This window comes from Aphanomyces invadans, assembly GCF_000520115.1.
Source record: "Aphanomyces invadans strain NJM9701 unplaced genomic scaffold supercont1.10, whole genome shotgun sequence".
Classification (NCBI taxonomy): Eukaryota; Oomycota; class Saprolegniomycetes; order Saprolegniales; family Verrucalvaceae; genus Aphanomyces; species Aphanomyces invadans.
Genome location: NW_008580155.1, coordinates 214,762 through 229,263, shown reverse-complemented (window position 1 = coordinate 229,263; position 14,502 = coordinate 214,762). Strand labels below are relative to the sequence as shown.

Below are 14,502 nucleotides of genomic sequence, written 5' to 3'. Positions count from 1 at the left end.
AGTTGGCCTCGAAAGCGACTGCATACCTCGACAAAGACGCAATAGCTGCACATGCTCTGAATCCATTCTGTGTCGGCGGGTGGCATGGCGTACAGACCATCCGCCCAAAGCCGTGGTCGGTCTCTGGCATTGCTTGTGCGTGCACGTCAAATTTGGCGTCGACGAATCCATTGACAAATTTTCTTGTGGGTCCCCCCATTTTTCAGCTGATAAATCGGACCGAATGGGTCCCAGCATTTCGATTGGGGATGTGGAATCCTGAGCGAAGAGCGCGACGAAGGAGGCGCCAGGTGCAACAAGAAATCGAGGGTGACGATGCACATGATGAACAGATTATAAGTGGAATTTTCGGCGGGAAGTGTCCATCGCGTGCTGCTTGTGGATCCATTCGTACTCGCCAAACTTGGTGTCGAACGTCCCTTCCTGCAACCACCGCAGCTTGAGCGTGAATTTAGGCCCGATCTCTTGCAGCCGAGCTTTCTTGCCATTTTCAAACACATAACGATGCTGCCGCACAAATATGTAGTCGCGCTGGTTGTGGAACGTCACAACCTGGCGACCGATAAAGTCAGGCTTGTGCTCGAAAAATGACCCGAGGAAGCGCCCGATGCGATGGCCCAAACGAGTGTTGAAGTTGTTCAAGATAACTTCTGGCTGATGGCTGGTTTTGCGCGCATGGTTCACGATCTTGTCCATGAGGACGACGTTGGAAACCTTGAAAAACGCTGTCGGCCCATGTGGCAGCCGGCTGATCACCAATCTACAGCACATGAGCTTTTCAATTGCGGCAAGAGGGCAGCATCGGGCATGCCAACGTACCCGTTGACCACTTTTTCCTTTTCGGACAGAATCCCGACGTGGGTGAACTCTTTGTTCCCTGCAAACTTGCAAATGTCTTTGATATCGTACGTGCCACGCTTGTAGTAGAACGAGTTGGGCACAAACTCCATCAAATTTTGCACGAACGGGTACATGTCCGCCGACGGAAACGGCCGCGTCGTCCACATGATCTTCGGAGTTTCCTCGGCGGCAAAGATTGATGCGAATTCGTCGTCGTGGTCGTCTCCCACGATTTCTTCGTCGTCGGCTGAGATCATCGTTACTTCCGCCTCACGCGCGTTATCAATCGTGCGAGGTTCGAGCTTTGCAGGTGCCTTGTCACCAAGCTCCTCGGCCTCCCTCTTGCGAGCCGCGCGCTTCTCTTCCTTGATCGCTCGCTTCTCTTTCTTGTACTCCACCATCACTTGTTGACGCTTCATCTTGTTCTTGATCGCAGATGGGTTCTTGCGCAGCGTTTTCGGTGCTACGACCGCGATTTCTTCTTCACCCTTGCGCTTGCTGCCTGACTTGGCAGCCCCGACGTTGTTTCCACGACCGCCCTTACCACCTTTTCCGCCTCCGTCGCGTCCCATCGTCGAGTTGGCTCTGTGAATATGCTTGTTGCTCCAACCAATTCGGTGAATGTTCAAATTGCAATGGGACATTTGATTGGCTCGAAAATAATTTTATTTTGGCCAATGAAATCACAACAATACAATGCGACCACACATGCCGTGGAATCGCGGCACCCTCACGCGTTCTCGCCGTCGCGCGTGAGAAGGTCTTTGTACAGATGCGGGCGGCGGTCGCGAAGAAGTCCCCAGCTTGCACGGCGAATGTGGAACTTTCCCAAGGGGAGCGTATCAACCAACACGCCTTCCGAGTCGCGGTCAGCAATCTTCAACTGCACCAAACAAGCATGCCGAGGTGAGATCCATGTGAAACGATGAATCAAGCGACATACCAGCTCGCCAGTGTTCCCTGTGATGAACGATGAGCCACAGAACGTCACTTGGACGCCATCGCTTTCCTCGGTTCCCACGCTAGTACCCACGATATATTCAGTGGTGTCGACCATGGACACAACACAAATGCTGCTTACCGGTTCGAGACGACGATCGGAATCATACTGGCGGCGGCATGGCCTTGCATGACACGATGCCATTGATCACGGGGGTCGTATTGCACATCCTACCACACGTTTCAGTACCTTTGACACCATGACGCTATGGGACGGACATATTGGTTGCTTCCCAAAGCACTCGGGTAAAAGATGATTTCCGCGCCCTTAATGGCGAGTAGTCGAGCGTATTCGGGATACCACTGGTCCGACCCAATGCCAACGCCGATCGTTGCATACCGCTAGGGACACAACCATCAAGTTAGGTTTTTCCATGTCACTTGGCATCTCGATAGGCCCACCGTGCGGAAGACGGGGACAGCGTCGTCGCTCGGCGTGAAGTAATACTTGTCATTGTACCCCAATCGATCTGTTCACGAGGTGAGGGATCCGTCATGGGGAAAGGCGACGATGCCTGCCTGAGATGTGGGCCTTACGGACGACCCCAAGGATCGATCCATCCGCATCGATCACCGCAACCGAGTTGTAATAGCTGTTTTTGTATCGCTCAAAGAACGAAACGGGCAGCACGACATTCAATTCTTTCGCGAGTGATTGCATGCCGCGGAGTATGCCCGACGACTCGAGGGTTTCGGCCAGATGAAAGTTTTGGCTCGAGAGTTCGATGGGGAAGTACGTGTGCTGGAACAACTCTTGCAAGAGTACAATCTGAGCCCCACGTTGATGGGCAATTCGAATCAACGTTTCCGCCTTCTTGATGTTGGCCTCGGGGGCAGCGCACGCCATTTGGGTCGATCCCACCGTGACCGTCTACGCACACCAACGCCCGAGGATTACACCTTTCATTCAGACAAGTCTGCTTGTCGTACACGCTGATCGTAGCCGGACGAAGGTGCCGTTTGTATCGCGAGGCTCATCGGTATATTTGCGCTGAGAGCTTAATGCTCAACCCCACCTTGGCAATGGGACATGAATTATCAATTTAAGTGCGGCGTACTCTGCAATGGTCGTACCTAAACAGGTCATACCAACTTGTTATCCGGGCATGAGTAAGGGAATTATATGAGCAAGCTATTTCAGGATCACGTCGCTCAAGATAGTTTTTATCCGGATACTGCATATGAAGGACACGAGTGTGGGCGCTTCGCACACGACATTGCCCCGGTCTGTCGACATGTAGTATGCCAATTTCAAATTGCTGAAGTCTTGTCTGCGGGAGTTGAATTGAACCCTTGCCGGCATGTGATGCCCGTGTGCACATCAGCATGGTTGAGATATCCGGATATTGATATGAATCGTGTTGAGACCCTCAATTTGCTTATCTTTGCCATGTTTTTATTTTAATATCCATATCTTTATATGGGAACCGCATATTTTTAACCGAGACACAGATCGACGTGGATTGGTCGGTCCAAAGTAGTGGTGAGTGGCCCAACCATTGTTGAAGCCATGTTGCGCTCGTTGATCAGCCGCGTCGGCGCTTTGACCCTCCGCACGAGCGGTACCTCGGCCGCGTTTAGCTCGTCCGTCGGGGGCGAAAAGAAACGTGTGTTTGATTATGTCGCCCCCGCAGCGATCACGGAGAACGATTTGCGCTTGGGTTTTAAGCCGTCGCAAATTGAAAACGCTCCTGAGGAAGTGCGCCGCACGCTCAGCTTGGAAAACGCGTCGCAGGCAGAGTTGAACAAGATAGCGATCCAAAAGGCGATCGCAGCGTTCCAGCGCTTTCCCGGCGACACGGGCTCGTCCGAGGTCCAAATCGCGATTTTGACACAGAAGATCAAGCGTATGACCGAGCACTTCCGCGACCACAAGCACGACAACCACTCGCGACGTGGGCTGCAAACCATGATCAACAAGCGCAAGAAGCTTCTCCAATACCTCCGCCGAGAAAACCTTCAGCAATACCGCGCCGTCGTCGCCGCGTTGGGGCTTCGCTTCACTTAGATATATCCGATACCAGTAGTTCAACCCCAATCTCACTTTTGAGAAACCTCCATCTCTATTCTCTTCCCCGCGTTGTCCATCCAACATGCACATCGTATCGATCTGTTGGGAAGGACCATGAGCCCCTGACCCCATGCTCGACTTCAGCAGTCCAAGATGGTGGCATCATCCCTGGCAGCCCCACCATGACTGCTATCATCCTTACACGAGAACCTCATATAGGGGGGTCACTGGAAGCGGCAATTGACATATCGATGCTTCCGCTGTCCAGCGTATTCTCAAAGAATACACAGAGGACTCCCTCTCGCCCAGCTGCTATTATCGACGAAGCTGATAGACCGGCGACCTCGCAGCCGCCCATGCACTCTACTATCAACCGCGCATGCGTCGAGTCGTGGTCATGGAGTGAAGCGATGGGACTGGGACAACGCTGTTGGGTTAGCCCGTTGGTGACTCTACACCTCGATTCACTGTCGCGGTCCTCCCATCATTCATTCAAGGTGCGTCAGTCGTGGGCTTTCTCGTCGCAGCCGTCGCGATGTTGCTTGGGCTGATCTTCGTCGGGCTCCATGAGCAACGCTACGATATCCATGCACTCGGGGAGGGTGATGGCGGTGTCGTAGGACGCCCCGAGCTCGTGGAGCAGCGCTTCGACGCGAACGTGGTAGTTGGTCTCGTCGTGTTGGTCAACAACGTCCTGGAGAATCTGCACGATGTCAACACACCGAATGACGCCTCTGCGATGGTAATCGATCGCGTGAAACTCTTCCTGGACGCGGCGCTGCACCGCCTCCGACAGTGTGAACACAACGGACGAAGGCGCTGACGGCGATCGACTGTTGCGACGCACTTGCTCCTTGAGCCGAGCCTCGCGCAGTTGGAGAATCGTGTCGTTGAGCACGCTCTCGGGTGCGGCCAGCTCGAGCTACAACAACCCAGGCACAACTCAGCCATGAAAAAACGTCACCCCGATGACATGCCTCAGGCAACGTGAATGCCTCGGTCGTGGCAGCCGAGTCCCACTCGGTGTCACCGCTGTCATGGTAAGTCTATCCGGCCAGCCACGTCATTCCTGCTCGGAGAACGTGCCAAATCATCGTGTCGACGGCGTACCCCGCACTTGGCTGTGTCGTTTTGCCACTCAGCCTCGTACACCTTGCCCGTCGACTTGTAGTAGAACCGACCAGGGCCTTCTTTCTTGTCGTGGAGCCAGTACCCTTCGTATCGATTGCCGTTGGCTAGCCATCGGGAATGTCATCGTGACACGTTGTGGGCACGTCACTTGCGTCTACGTACGCATGCTCCACACGCCCATCCCGCTGCGCTCATTGTCAACCCAGTGGCCCTCGTACACCGATCCATCCGGGTAGGTCATTCGCCCCTTGCCCTGCCGCGCATTGCCAGCCCAGAACCCTTCAAACTTGCCCCCGTCTTCGTAGTAGAACACCCCCAATCCCTACTCCCATTACTTTGTGAGCGACGCCACGAGCTCCAGCTCCGTCAAGTGGCGTGTTCAACGAGTCGAAGTACCTCGCGTTTGTCGACCGCCCAGTCGCCCGTGTACTGCTTGCGCAGCTTGCCATTACGTTTCACCCAGAATATCCCTACGCGTCACGGCGATGAGGAAGTCGCAGTTGAGCTGAAACATGGCTCCTTCTCTGGTCGTTGTGACCTCCATATGTGCAAGTCGAACCTTTTCCATGGCGCAGACCGTCTTTCCACTCGCCTTCGTACTTGTTGCCGCTTGCGCACTGCTGTGTGCCGTACCCGCACTTCATGTCATTTTGCCAGTCGCCCGTGTACTTGGCGGCCTGGACAAACGTCGACTTGCCTAACTCGACGTGGCCGTACTTGTCTTCGTTGGACTCGGAGCTGTGCTTGACCCAATACACGGAGTGATGAGCGCCAGATTTGACGCTCCTGGCGTCCCACGTCTTCCACAGCGGATTCAACGATTCCTTCTTCACGTGAGAGCCAACTGGGGCTGACGGCGTCGCGGCTAGCAGCCGCGGTGACGGACGGCTCATTGTCGGAGATTCAACGAAATGACAGTTTCGTCCTGTGTATTTTTAGTACATTGATCATATTTTGCAGCTCATGGCGAGGGCCGTGGAGCTGCCGCGGTGAACTTGCCGTCAGCCGACTTGACCACGCCGTCGATGGTGTGCAGAAAACGTGTAACCGAGCGTATGGACGCAGCCAGCTTCTTCGTATTGCCCCTGTCGACTTGAAGTACGTTGTTCTGCTCGAGACACGTCAACACTTCGGTGCTCGTGACGCCAGTTCCGCGGTGATTCGTGACAAAGCCCAGCACGAGCGACACCACAGCCTCAGTTCGAGGAAACCGCGTCGGGTGGTTCACTCTATTTCCCGCGACTTGCCGCACACACACACTTTCTGTCGTGCGAAAGTCGCGCCAAACGGCTTGCACCACATGCCGATTCCGGCCGAGAAGGTTCGCCACACGGTTGCACACGTCCTTCTCTCCGTCCAGCGCCATGCGTGCGTACAGCATCAAAATATCCAGACGCTCTTCCTTTGTCAGGGCACGAGGTCGTTGCTTCTTCACGAATGCGACGACCCGCTCCAGCGCGGCGACGTTTGCCGGAGAGTCTCCCGTGTCCTGCGATGTCATTTTTGCCGTTGTGTGGAAATTGGATAATTTGATATTTGCTACTTCAATATATTTATTTGCTCGTCAAGTGAAACCGTCGCGGTGGCGTGACGGAAGAAGGAATTCCGCTGGAACTGCTGTCGCGCGCCACGTCGACGAAACAAGTCGTGGCCGAGGACTACGGGGCCATAGACAAGACATATCGTTTCCACGCTGCATGTGAGCATGCTCTGGAAGTCTCAATAGGACCTTGACCACCCATACATACGTCCATCCACGAATGCACACCTACGGCCGACTGCAACCTGGACGGAACATCACATGCACGCCGTCTACGACGTAACGACTCAGTTACGGCGAGACGTCGCCGAAAAGATGCGATGGTGCGGCAAGTCGAAGACGCGACTCAAGCCAAGAGCGCGCCACAGAAGGTACGATTGGTGACTGAATCGAAGCCGATGTTGTCCAGCTCGACAGCGAAATCGCAAATTCAACGAAAAGATTACCTCAACCCGCACCAACCCAACGCGTGCCGAGATAGGGTCTCGGGAACGAGTGGCGGCGACGAAGCATCCTGGCCGAACGGAGAAACGAACGACAGGCGACAGTTGATGACAGTGCGCGCTGTAAAGCGAAGCCACTCTCGTTATGTCAGCACCAGAGAGCTGTAAAGCGACGTGCCACGTCGCTCCTTGGCACACTAACCACGTGTTCAGGTGACCGACACGAAAACGTTCTGGAGCGAGGCATTGCATGTTCAAGAGGTCAACCAGCAACCTTACCTGTCTGGTAAGTTTGGGAAGAGCGCCCCATCTGGCGCTACAACAGCAGCAAGATGCACACCGCCCTGCTTCGGATGGCAACGCCCCTTCGCCACATCTACGAAGAGCGCCAGATCCTTCTTGCATGCGCTCCCTTTTGCCGTCCTGCGGACCACGAGCACTTTCCTATAGCGAATCAACAGTCATCGTCGAAGTTGCCGCCTCCCATCGCCACCTTCAACGCGGGTCAACAGCACTTGAGTTGTCCACAGCAATAACGATCCTGCTCCTCCACTCACCGGACACAAGCCGGCGGTGCAAAAGGTCTTGTCCCACCGCGCTGTTCCTGGAGTAAAGTTGGACGTACTTTAGGATAAAACGAGGGATTCCGTCACAGAACATGGACAGCTACGTGCGTTTGGAGTTCACGAAGGCGCCACTTGCAGCGATACTGCCTCCATTCGACCCGTGATGCTCCCTGAACCATTCGTGGCTGGGGCAACGGCCAAACTCGTCGAGTTTCACGGCGGCGATAAGGGAAATCTTTCCCACTCTTGAATCCGCAGGGCACCATTCTTCCTCCACCACGTCGCCAGGAAACGACCACGCAACTGTGGTGCCCCGACGTCGTGTGTCAGGGCTGGCTCAACCCTTGAGGCCCATGCGTGGCGACACCGAACGCCAAACTAACCCCATCGACCGCGGCGTATAGAGGAAAAGCTAACGCTTCCTGCCGCATGGGCCTCTCGACCAGAGGCCCGTGTCGACAGATCCCATTCGCAATACCACCGCTGTGATGATCTCGTCGTCGATTCTCCTGCGAATAATTTCCGTGACAAGAACTCAGTTGGCATCGACTTGCCGTTGATGACAATGGTCCAGACACAAACACCCCCTCCTTCATCTCTGTCCAAGTACCGTCAGGGGCCGCCGCCCTCTGCATATGCGCCGAGTCCAGGGCGTAACTCTGTGGATAGGTTCTCGTGGCCTACGAAAGGTACCTTTGAACGTAGCTACGCTGAAACCTCCACACATCCCTTCAAGGCGAGCCGTGCGTGCCTACCGCACCGTGCGGCAAGCAAGCCATGACAACGATCGAGCATCGTCGCGCCCTGCCAGTCCATCATAATGTTCCCATGGTCGTGACTGCGTCCCTGGTCGTGCCTTATGTAACCGCTAGCGGTTTCAAATTCGAAACGGCGCGACCATTGGACGTTTCGCGACTCACGTGGTGCTATTTTGAAGCTCCGTGGGGGGGGGTTTCGACCAGTTGGAACAGCGTCGTCGCATTTACCTCCACTCTTGCGGGTGCCACGCGAGAATGCTGCGCCCGGCGAATTTGGACGGGTGCAAGAAGCCCCCATCGTAAGCTCGCTTCTTGCAAACGGGCTGGTGGCGACCCACGCCGGCCTCAAACACCTTACCAACGTCCCGCGCATGTGTCGGTAGATTGCGGCCACTCGGCAGCTCGGATGACAACGTGCCCAGTTCGGTCGTGGCTGAAAGATATCCTTTTTCTTCGTTTTGCCTGTGCTCTCATTTCGCGCGTCTGCCGTGGAGCACCCTTAACGTGTACGTGCACGACCCTTCTCAACGCGCAACTTCGTGGGTCTGTCCTGGAGCTCCAGCGACAGCTGGTCGCGGTGACTGCCGCTGGCGAGGCGCTCCAAGAAGACGTCCATGCGAGGACTGTGGCACTGGCGCAACACGATTCCCGTCAGGTGGGAAAGTTCCCCTCGCGTCTGGCCAACGAACGGATGAATGTCGCGCAGGGTGGCCGATACCCCGACCACTCAGAAGAACTGGCGTCTGCTCTGCAGAGAAATGCAGCGCTGTCATCGAAAACCAAGACTCTGGAGCTCGAAATCGCCGACCTTTCGAGGCATCTCGACCGCCTCGCACGGGTACTTGCAGCGAGCTAGACAGAGATCCATCCCGCTTGTTCATGCATGATCAAACTTCAACAGAGTTGTGCTGCGGCCAATGTCGCTGCCACACGCCCTGCCACGTCGCCACTTCACCTTGCTTCAGTACCTTTGCCCTGTTGACTGCCGACGTCGAGCTCACCGTGCTCACAATGCGTAGGCGCTCCACGTCGACGTGTTTGTGCGCACCTTTGTCAAAGGCTCCAAGGTGCCATTGCAGTTGACTAGCATGTCATTTTCATGTGCTGCATTGCTGCTACAACCGCAGGCGTCTTTGGCGTTCGAGATGGAATGGACCGAGAAAGACATGGCGACGCTGGTAAGCGATTCCCCGTCCATGATCCGCACACACTGATGCGGGGGCTGGTGCCAATCCAGACGGACGCAATGGTCGCCAATTTACCGCTGTTGCTAACCGCGGCAGTGGTTGGCGAACCCCGGAAATCGTCACCGAAATTTGCCAAGAAAAACACTCCAAACAGCGCTTCGTCCGCAAGTCCGTCGGGTGAGTTGCCGCAAGTGGAGAACGCATCGCCACGGCGCCGCCGCCCTCGTTCCGACAGCGTTCACAGGTAGCCCTCCCTCCCTCCTCTTCATCGTTCCTCCATGTGGAATAACCATTTGATATTGTGCAGCAGCGCCGCCATCGCACCAAATGCCATGTATGGAGCCCGTAACGACCCCGTCCTGAGAATAGCATGTTTCGTAGCCCTCTCCTGATGTGGCCGCCGCCCGACAACTCGGAACCCGCTCTAGAAACGCCCCCTTCGTCTGCAAACAGTAAACTGCCGTCCAACATGCGAGGGCACCGCCAAGGATCTTCGGAACGTATTCGATGGGCTCTACTCTCTCAAACAATTGATGGGTCGGCTATACATGCATCGAATGCGGCAAAACCTTGATTGCGATGTGTGCAGAACGACACACGACGAATTGGACTCGCTCATGCTTCCCGGGCTCGGGGAGGCCGTTGGGATCGTCCCCGCCGTTGAACACTCGCGCACCCCACGGCCGTATGTGCATTCAACTGGTCTCTCGACTCAAAAGCGCGACTTCATTACAGAGGAGGGTTTGAGCGGTCGAAGAGCGGAAGGCACGTCGACAGTGCCAACACCATGTACGTGGCCCATTCGATTTTCACGTCGGGGGCTCACCGACGCGCCGATGTGAACTCCAGAGAAAAATCGCTGCATCCTGGTATGCACCGTGCAGGTTCTCGCGTGATTCGGTACGGCTAGACGAGCCCGTTCCCGTTGTTTTTGATTTTGGATTGACCTGGTTTCGACCAGGGAGAATATGTCCGCACCCATCGCGCTCGCAGCAACAGAACGGCCGTCGTTGTCGAGGCGGCCCAGCTCGAAACAGCACTTGTACTCGACTCTTCCCATGACGGCATTCTTCCTGCGACCATCGAGTCATGTTGTTACGATGGTAGACAACCTGCGCTGGTGCCGATCGTGGATGCGGCCGTCATGCCAGCCGCCGTCCATCCTACCCGTCATGTCACAGCCGATGAAATGTGCGCGCTTGTCGTCATGGTTGCGATGGACGTCGCCATGAGGGGCGGATTTGAGTAGGGAGCATGTCGTCAACGTCGTGCGGCGGCCGTCCTTGCGAGGAAGCACCACGAACATACGGTGAGATGCCCGCACGATGTGGCCGTGACGAGCGACCCAATTCCAGAGCATCTCCGCCGATTATTCAAGAGCCTCCGTCGCCACCGAAACCTGTCAAGTGGTGCGTCGTTCCAACACAAAACGATTTGGAAATATGTCATCGCGCTAGCATCCCCCGCCTCGCCATGGTCGAGCCGTTCGAGTTTGCCGACTTGCAAGCGAATATTGAAGCGGACGACGACCGGGTCGATACAGCCACCGCGCCAACCTTGACGTACGTTCGCGGGAGCTCACGAGTGTTCTCGATTGAATCGGTTGCTTGGAATCGTCGTAGCCCAACCACGTCGCGAGGCGAAATGGAAATTTACATCAGGTACACGCATTGCTCGTCCCGCGCCCATTCCAGTCGATGCCTCTCAACCAACTGCACTGCAGCCCGCCACGACCTCACTTTGACACCTTAAACCTGTGCGTACTTGACGAGCATAGCCCACCTCTCGTCGCGAGGCGTGCATGGCGCTGACGTGGGCTTTGTAGATCGGCCTCCCATGCCGCCATGCGGTACTTGCACTCTCCGCGACGGCATCGATCCGTCCCCGTGAGCTCTACCTCTAGCGACACCCCGCGACCGGAGCCGGAAGACTCGACGGCAAGGTCGTCTGTGGATGGGTCGACGTCCCAGCGCGGAAGTCCACCGCGGCTCGCGCCCCTCCTTCAAACGTAATTTGCCCTCCATCGCTCGCTCTTCTATCGATTCCGTCCTGACAGGTGTGTAGGTCTGCATCAACTGTTTGCTTCAAGTACACTTGTGCCGGTCGTATTTGTTCTGCCCGTTCAAACTCGCCCATGCCTAGCACGTCCAGAGAAAGCCCACCGCGACAACCCAAGGAGCTGGCCGCGCCGGCATCTTTAGCCAAGCAGCGCACCTCCAAACTCCTGGCTCGGATCATTCCGTACGGCACCTTCACGTTCAAAATTCCTGCGTGACACGCCCGCCGACTGCGCAGGGCCACTACGTACATGGACAGCACGTCGCCCACGTCCATGATCGACACTTGCGGCAGCACCGCCGTCATGATGACCACATCTTCATCGATCGCCATCGACCAAAGGTTTGTCCGATTTGAAGGTGTAGCTGAGGTACTTCGTGTGCAGTAGCCCGCCACGACAAAGCGGCGTGCTTGGAAGCGTCGCGTCGGCTGCCATGCTGCCCCTCAAGTGAGTACTTGACGATTGTTGATTGCGATGGGCTTACGAGTCCGTGGCGGATGATCTGCAGAGCTAGCCCTCCCAAGCAACCTGCTGACTCGCCCATTGCGTAAGGGGGCATTTGGATCGTCTTTTTGGCTAGATTCTGAATGGTGTAGACGCAACATGGACAAGTCCCCGTCCGCGTCAAGGCGAGGATTATTTCCTTCGCCGTCCAGGTGGGATCACTCGGATGGATCGGGCCATGTGTGTGACTTCTGTACCAGGACGTCCATGGAGTGGAAGTGAAGGAGGCGCCGATGGAACCGTGGTGGCGTTTTGTGGCAGTCGTTTCTGTGGTGCAGTCCAGCCGACATAACAATTTTGAATCCATGTGGGGTGTCCGGGGAAGGGAATACGTCTCATCTTGGCCAACGCATCGTGTGGACTTCGCCTGTTCTCCCATAGACCTCGTGGTCGAGCAGTCGGTGTCGTCAACGTCGCGACTTTCACCAACACAGTCGCGGCCACCCCCTCCCCAACGATTTGCTCTCAGTGAAAGTATCAGCAACTGCAACCGATAGCGACGGTGGGGATGGCCATGCATGTTTCAGCTCGATTCGTCCCATTTCTTGAGGCTTCGTTGGCGGCGTCCCATCCACCGACGGCGGCGCATGGCTGCCGTCTGGTCGTAGATGGAGTTGAAGTTGCCTTTGTGTGTGGGTATCTGGTGGTATATCTGTCCGATTTGAGTGCAATCCCCAATAAATACCCTTTTGTCTGTGGAATACCGGGTGTTCTGGTTATTCCGGCCTTCGCCAACTGGGGATGGAGTTGCGGATGATTTCAAACGCATGCAGCACCTCGGCATGGTACGTCTCGACAAGATCGACGACTGAGGCTTGCCCAAGCAGCAGCCTGGCGATGCCGACGACAACGCAACTTTTGCTGTCGCAATCGCGTCATCCTCAGATGCTCCACATCCCACATCAGTTGCTCGATTCCATGTATGATCGTTCGCGCTGCACTAAAGTGTCCCACCTTGGTGACGTGGTTGGCCCAGTGTTCCGCGCCAGACCCCGTCCTCTTGACGTGTGCAGCTTGTCTAGTTGGTCGGTCTTGTTTGCGCCGCCTTGGCGACTGTTGCGTCAATAGCGACAACTTCACCATCGGCCGTCAAGTGACGGCCGACCCTCCTGGACGGAGCATTCAACTCGATCCTCGCATGACTTATCCTGATGTTTGCATCGCGAATCGGCCATGCACTCGGACACACGCTGCCATCGCAGCGACTGGTCGCGATGGCGCTTACCGTACTCTGCTACATCTGGATGGGCATCGCCCTCAACGTTGCAATTGTGTTGCCAACTTCATCATGACAGCCTTCGCCTGGGACCGTCAAGCGACTCGATCCGTTGTCGGAAGTTCATAGCGGCAGTCGGTCACCTCTCCATCTCCGTGTACACCACTACATTTGACCCAGCCTACCAATCGATCGCTGCCTTCCGCAACAACGTTGGCCACAAGTCTGGTTTTCCCGGGAGACGCCGAACAGGCCATTACCTCGACCGACGTGGGTCATCCCATCCGCGAAACCTTCCCAGCGGTGTACAATGGAAATTGAACTCTGCCGTCGTCTTTGTCATCGTCGGCCTGACGCGGTGTTACAAGTCGTACAGCGGTGCCAAGTCACAGTTCTTAGGCCAAGTGGTCCAGGAAGGAACATCCGATGGAGCGAGTCTGTCTTGAACTCCCTCTTCTCCCCCGTGCACGTCGAGGCAAGTTGCATGCAACGATGGTGTGCGATGGTGTGCGCCTGGCGGGATATAAGAACTTGATACAAATCGTGGCGTTCGCCTATGTGCTGTGGTTGCCGTCCCTCGCCTACCGCATTTATTGCGAACGCCGAGTCGTCATCTGTGGCATTCTTCCCCAGGCGTTGCTCGCCGTCGTCGCGTTCTCAAAATACGGCGAGTCGAATGTCGCCATCGCTGCAGCTTGCAACGTCAGCTCTTTTTGCATGCAGTACCCCACGTCCCCTCGTCGGTAAAACGGACGTCAGCGGTGCATTGGACTTGGCCATGTGTCTGGGGCAGGCGCTCAACTACCTCTTATCGTAGTGCGGATTGGAATGGGGGGTATGCGTTGCCCGTGCTTGTCGGCGGCCCATTGTGTTCTGGACAAACGTCCTCCAATTTACTGTAAATCGAAATAATTCAATTGTGAGTGGTTTTTGTCGCGAGATTTATTTGACCAGACTATTGTTGGGGGGTTTTCAACAAATTTTTGGGATTATTTTGGAGTCGTGATGAACAAACGTTTCTCCCATCAATGAGGGATTTACTAGATCCTGCTGTATTTCAAACTACCACCCGCCATTCTCGCGGCCTTCGGGAGGGGGGGCTGATGCGTCAGGAAACGAAGGATCTGACGCATATGTTCTCTGACACTCGCATGAAGCCGTCGAACAAGAGACTCGACGACATTTCGCGGGAGGGGTGCGAGGTCGACACTTATCTCTCTACGGTCCCCTGTTGAAGAACTGCCATCG

General features: G+C 55.8%; 6 protein-coding genes across 25 annotated transcripts; 3 read left to right on the top strand and 3 right to left on the bottom strand.

Moving 5' to 3' along the window:
• Positions 1 to 303: 303 nt before the first annotated feature.
• Positions 304 to 1,451, bottom strand: H310_05718 (hypothetical protein). The gene is made up of 2 exons (XM_008870528.1): positions 820 to 1,451; positions 304 to 760 (listed from the first exon to the last, which is right to left on the bottom strand). Exons 1-2 carry the CDS (start codon positions 1,410 to 1,412, stop codon positions 334 to 336), a joined length of 1,020 nt encoding a protein of 339 aa, XP_008868750.1. The 5' UTR covers positions 1,413 to 1,451; the 3' UTR covers positions 304 to 333.
• Positions 1,452 to 1,470: 19 nt separating this feature from the next.
• H310_05717 (N-carbamoylputrescine amidase) lies at positions 1,471 to 2,855 on the bottom strand. The gene is made up of 7 exons (XM_008870527.1): positions 2,770 to 2,855; positions 2,359 to 2,710; positions 2,242 to 2,309; positions 2,059 to 2,181; positions 1,922 to 2,010; positions 1,784 to 1,862; positions 1,471 to 1,723 (listed from the first exon to the last, which is right to left on the bottom strand). Exons 1-7 carry the CDS (start codon positions 2,815 to 2,817, stop codon positions 1,571 to 1,573), a joined length of 912 nt encoding a protein of 303 aa, XP_008868749.1. The 5' UTR covers positions 2,818 to 2,855; the 3' UTR covers positions 1,471 to 1,570.
• Positions 2,856 to 3,328: 473 nt separating this feature from the next.
• H310_05716 (ribosomal protein S15) lies at positions 3,329 to 3,905 on the top strand. Its single transcript, XM_008870526.1, has one exon. It carries the CDS (start codon positions 3,350 to 3,352, stop codon positions 3,845 to 3,847), a length of 498 nt encoding a protein of 165 aa, XP_008868748.1. The 5' UTR covers positions 3,329 to 3,349; the 3' UTR covers positions 3,848 to 3,905.
• A 356-nt stretch (positions 3,906 to 4,261) lies between these two features.
• On the bottom strand, positions 4,262 to 6,493 carry H310_05715 (hypothetical protein). The gene is made up of 7 exons (XM_008870525.1): positions 5,981 to 6,493; positions 5,541 to 5,906; positions 5,378 to 5,451; positions 5,144 to 5,303; positions 4,961 to 5,085; positions 4,828 to 4,896; positions 4,262 to 4,772 (listed from the first exon to the last, which is right to left on the bottom strand). The coding sequence occupies exons 1-7, from the start codon at positions 6,480 to 6,482 to the stop codon at positions 4,353 to 4,355; spliced, it is 1,716 nt and encodes a 571-aa protein (XP_008868747.1). The 5' UTR covers positions 6,483 to 6,493; the 3' UTR covers positions 4,262 to 4,352.
• A 63-nt stretch (positions 6,494 to 6,556) lies between these two features.
• Positions 6,557 to 7,752, top strand: H310_05714 (hypothetical protein). Its single transcript, XM_008870524.1, has 3 exons — positions 6,557 to 6,892; positions 7,003 to 7,128; positions 7,178 to 7,752. Exons 1-3 carry the CDS (start codon positions 6,842 to 6,844, stop codon positions 7,412 to 7,414), a joined length of 414 nt encoding a protein of 137 aa, XP_008868746.1. The 5' UTR covers positions 6,557 to 6,841; the 3' UTR covers positions 7,415 to 7,752.
• Positions 7,753 to 8,478: 726 nt separating this feature from the next.
• H310_05713 (hypothetical protein) lies at positions 8,479 to 12,407 on the top strand. 20 transcript variants are annotated; one of them, XM_008870516.1, is made up of 29 exons: positions 8,479 to 8,587; positions 8,672 to 8,728; positions 8,805 to 8,943; positions 8,995 to 9,126; positions 9,190 to 9,252; positions 9,308 to 9,355; positions 9,416 to 9,466; positions 9,526 to 9,719; positions 9,786 to 9,809; positions 9,857 to 10,012; positions 10,065 to 10,160; positions 10,211 to 10,264; positions 10,325 to 10,344; positions 10,469 to 10,517; positions 10,583 to 10,666; positions 10,725 to 10,784; positions 10,831 to 10,884; positions 10,933 to 11,037; positions 11,098 to 11,136; positions 11,199 to 11,231; positions 11,301 to 11,324; positions 11,379 to 11,483; positions 11,540 to 11,563; positions 11,618 to 11,716; positions 11,771 to 11,875; positions 11,922 to 11,981; positions 12,043 to 12,081; positions 12,131 to 12,190; positions 12,239 to 12,407. In XM_008870516.1, the coding sequence occupies exons 1-29, from the start codon at positions 8,544 to 8,546 to the stop codon at positions 12,258 to 12,260; spliced, it is 2,040 nt and encodes a 679-aa protein (XP_008868738.1). In that variant the 5' UTR covers positions 8,479 to 8,543; the 3' UTR covers positions 12,261 to 12,407. The 20 variants fall into 20 exon arrangements, with proteins under 20 accessions (XP_008868738.1, XP_008868730.1, XP_008868737.1 ...); XM_008870508.1 differs by having other exon boundaries at positions 10,325 to 10,375; positions 10,437 to 10,517; XM_008870515.1 differs by having other exon boundaries at positions 11,919 to 11,981; positions 12,239 to 12,385.
• The last annotated feature ends 2,095 nt before the right edge of the window (positions 12,408 to 14,502 follow it).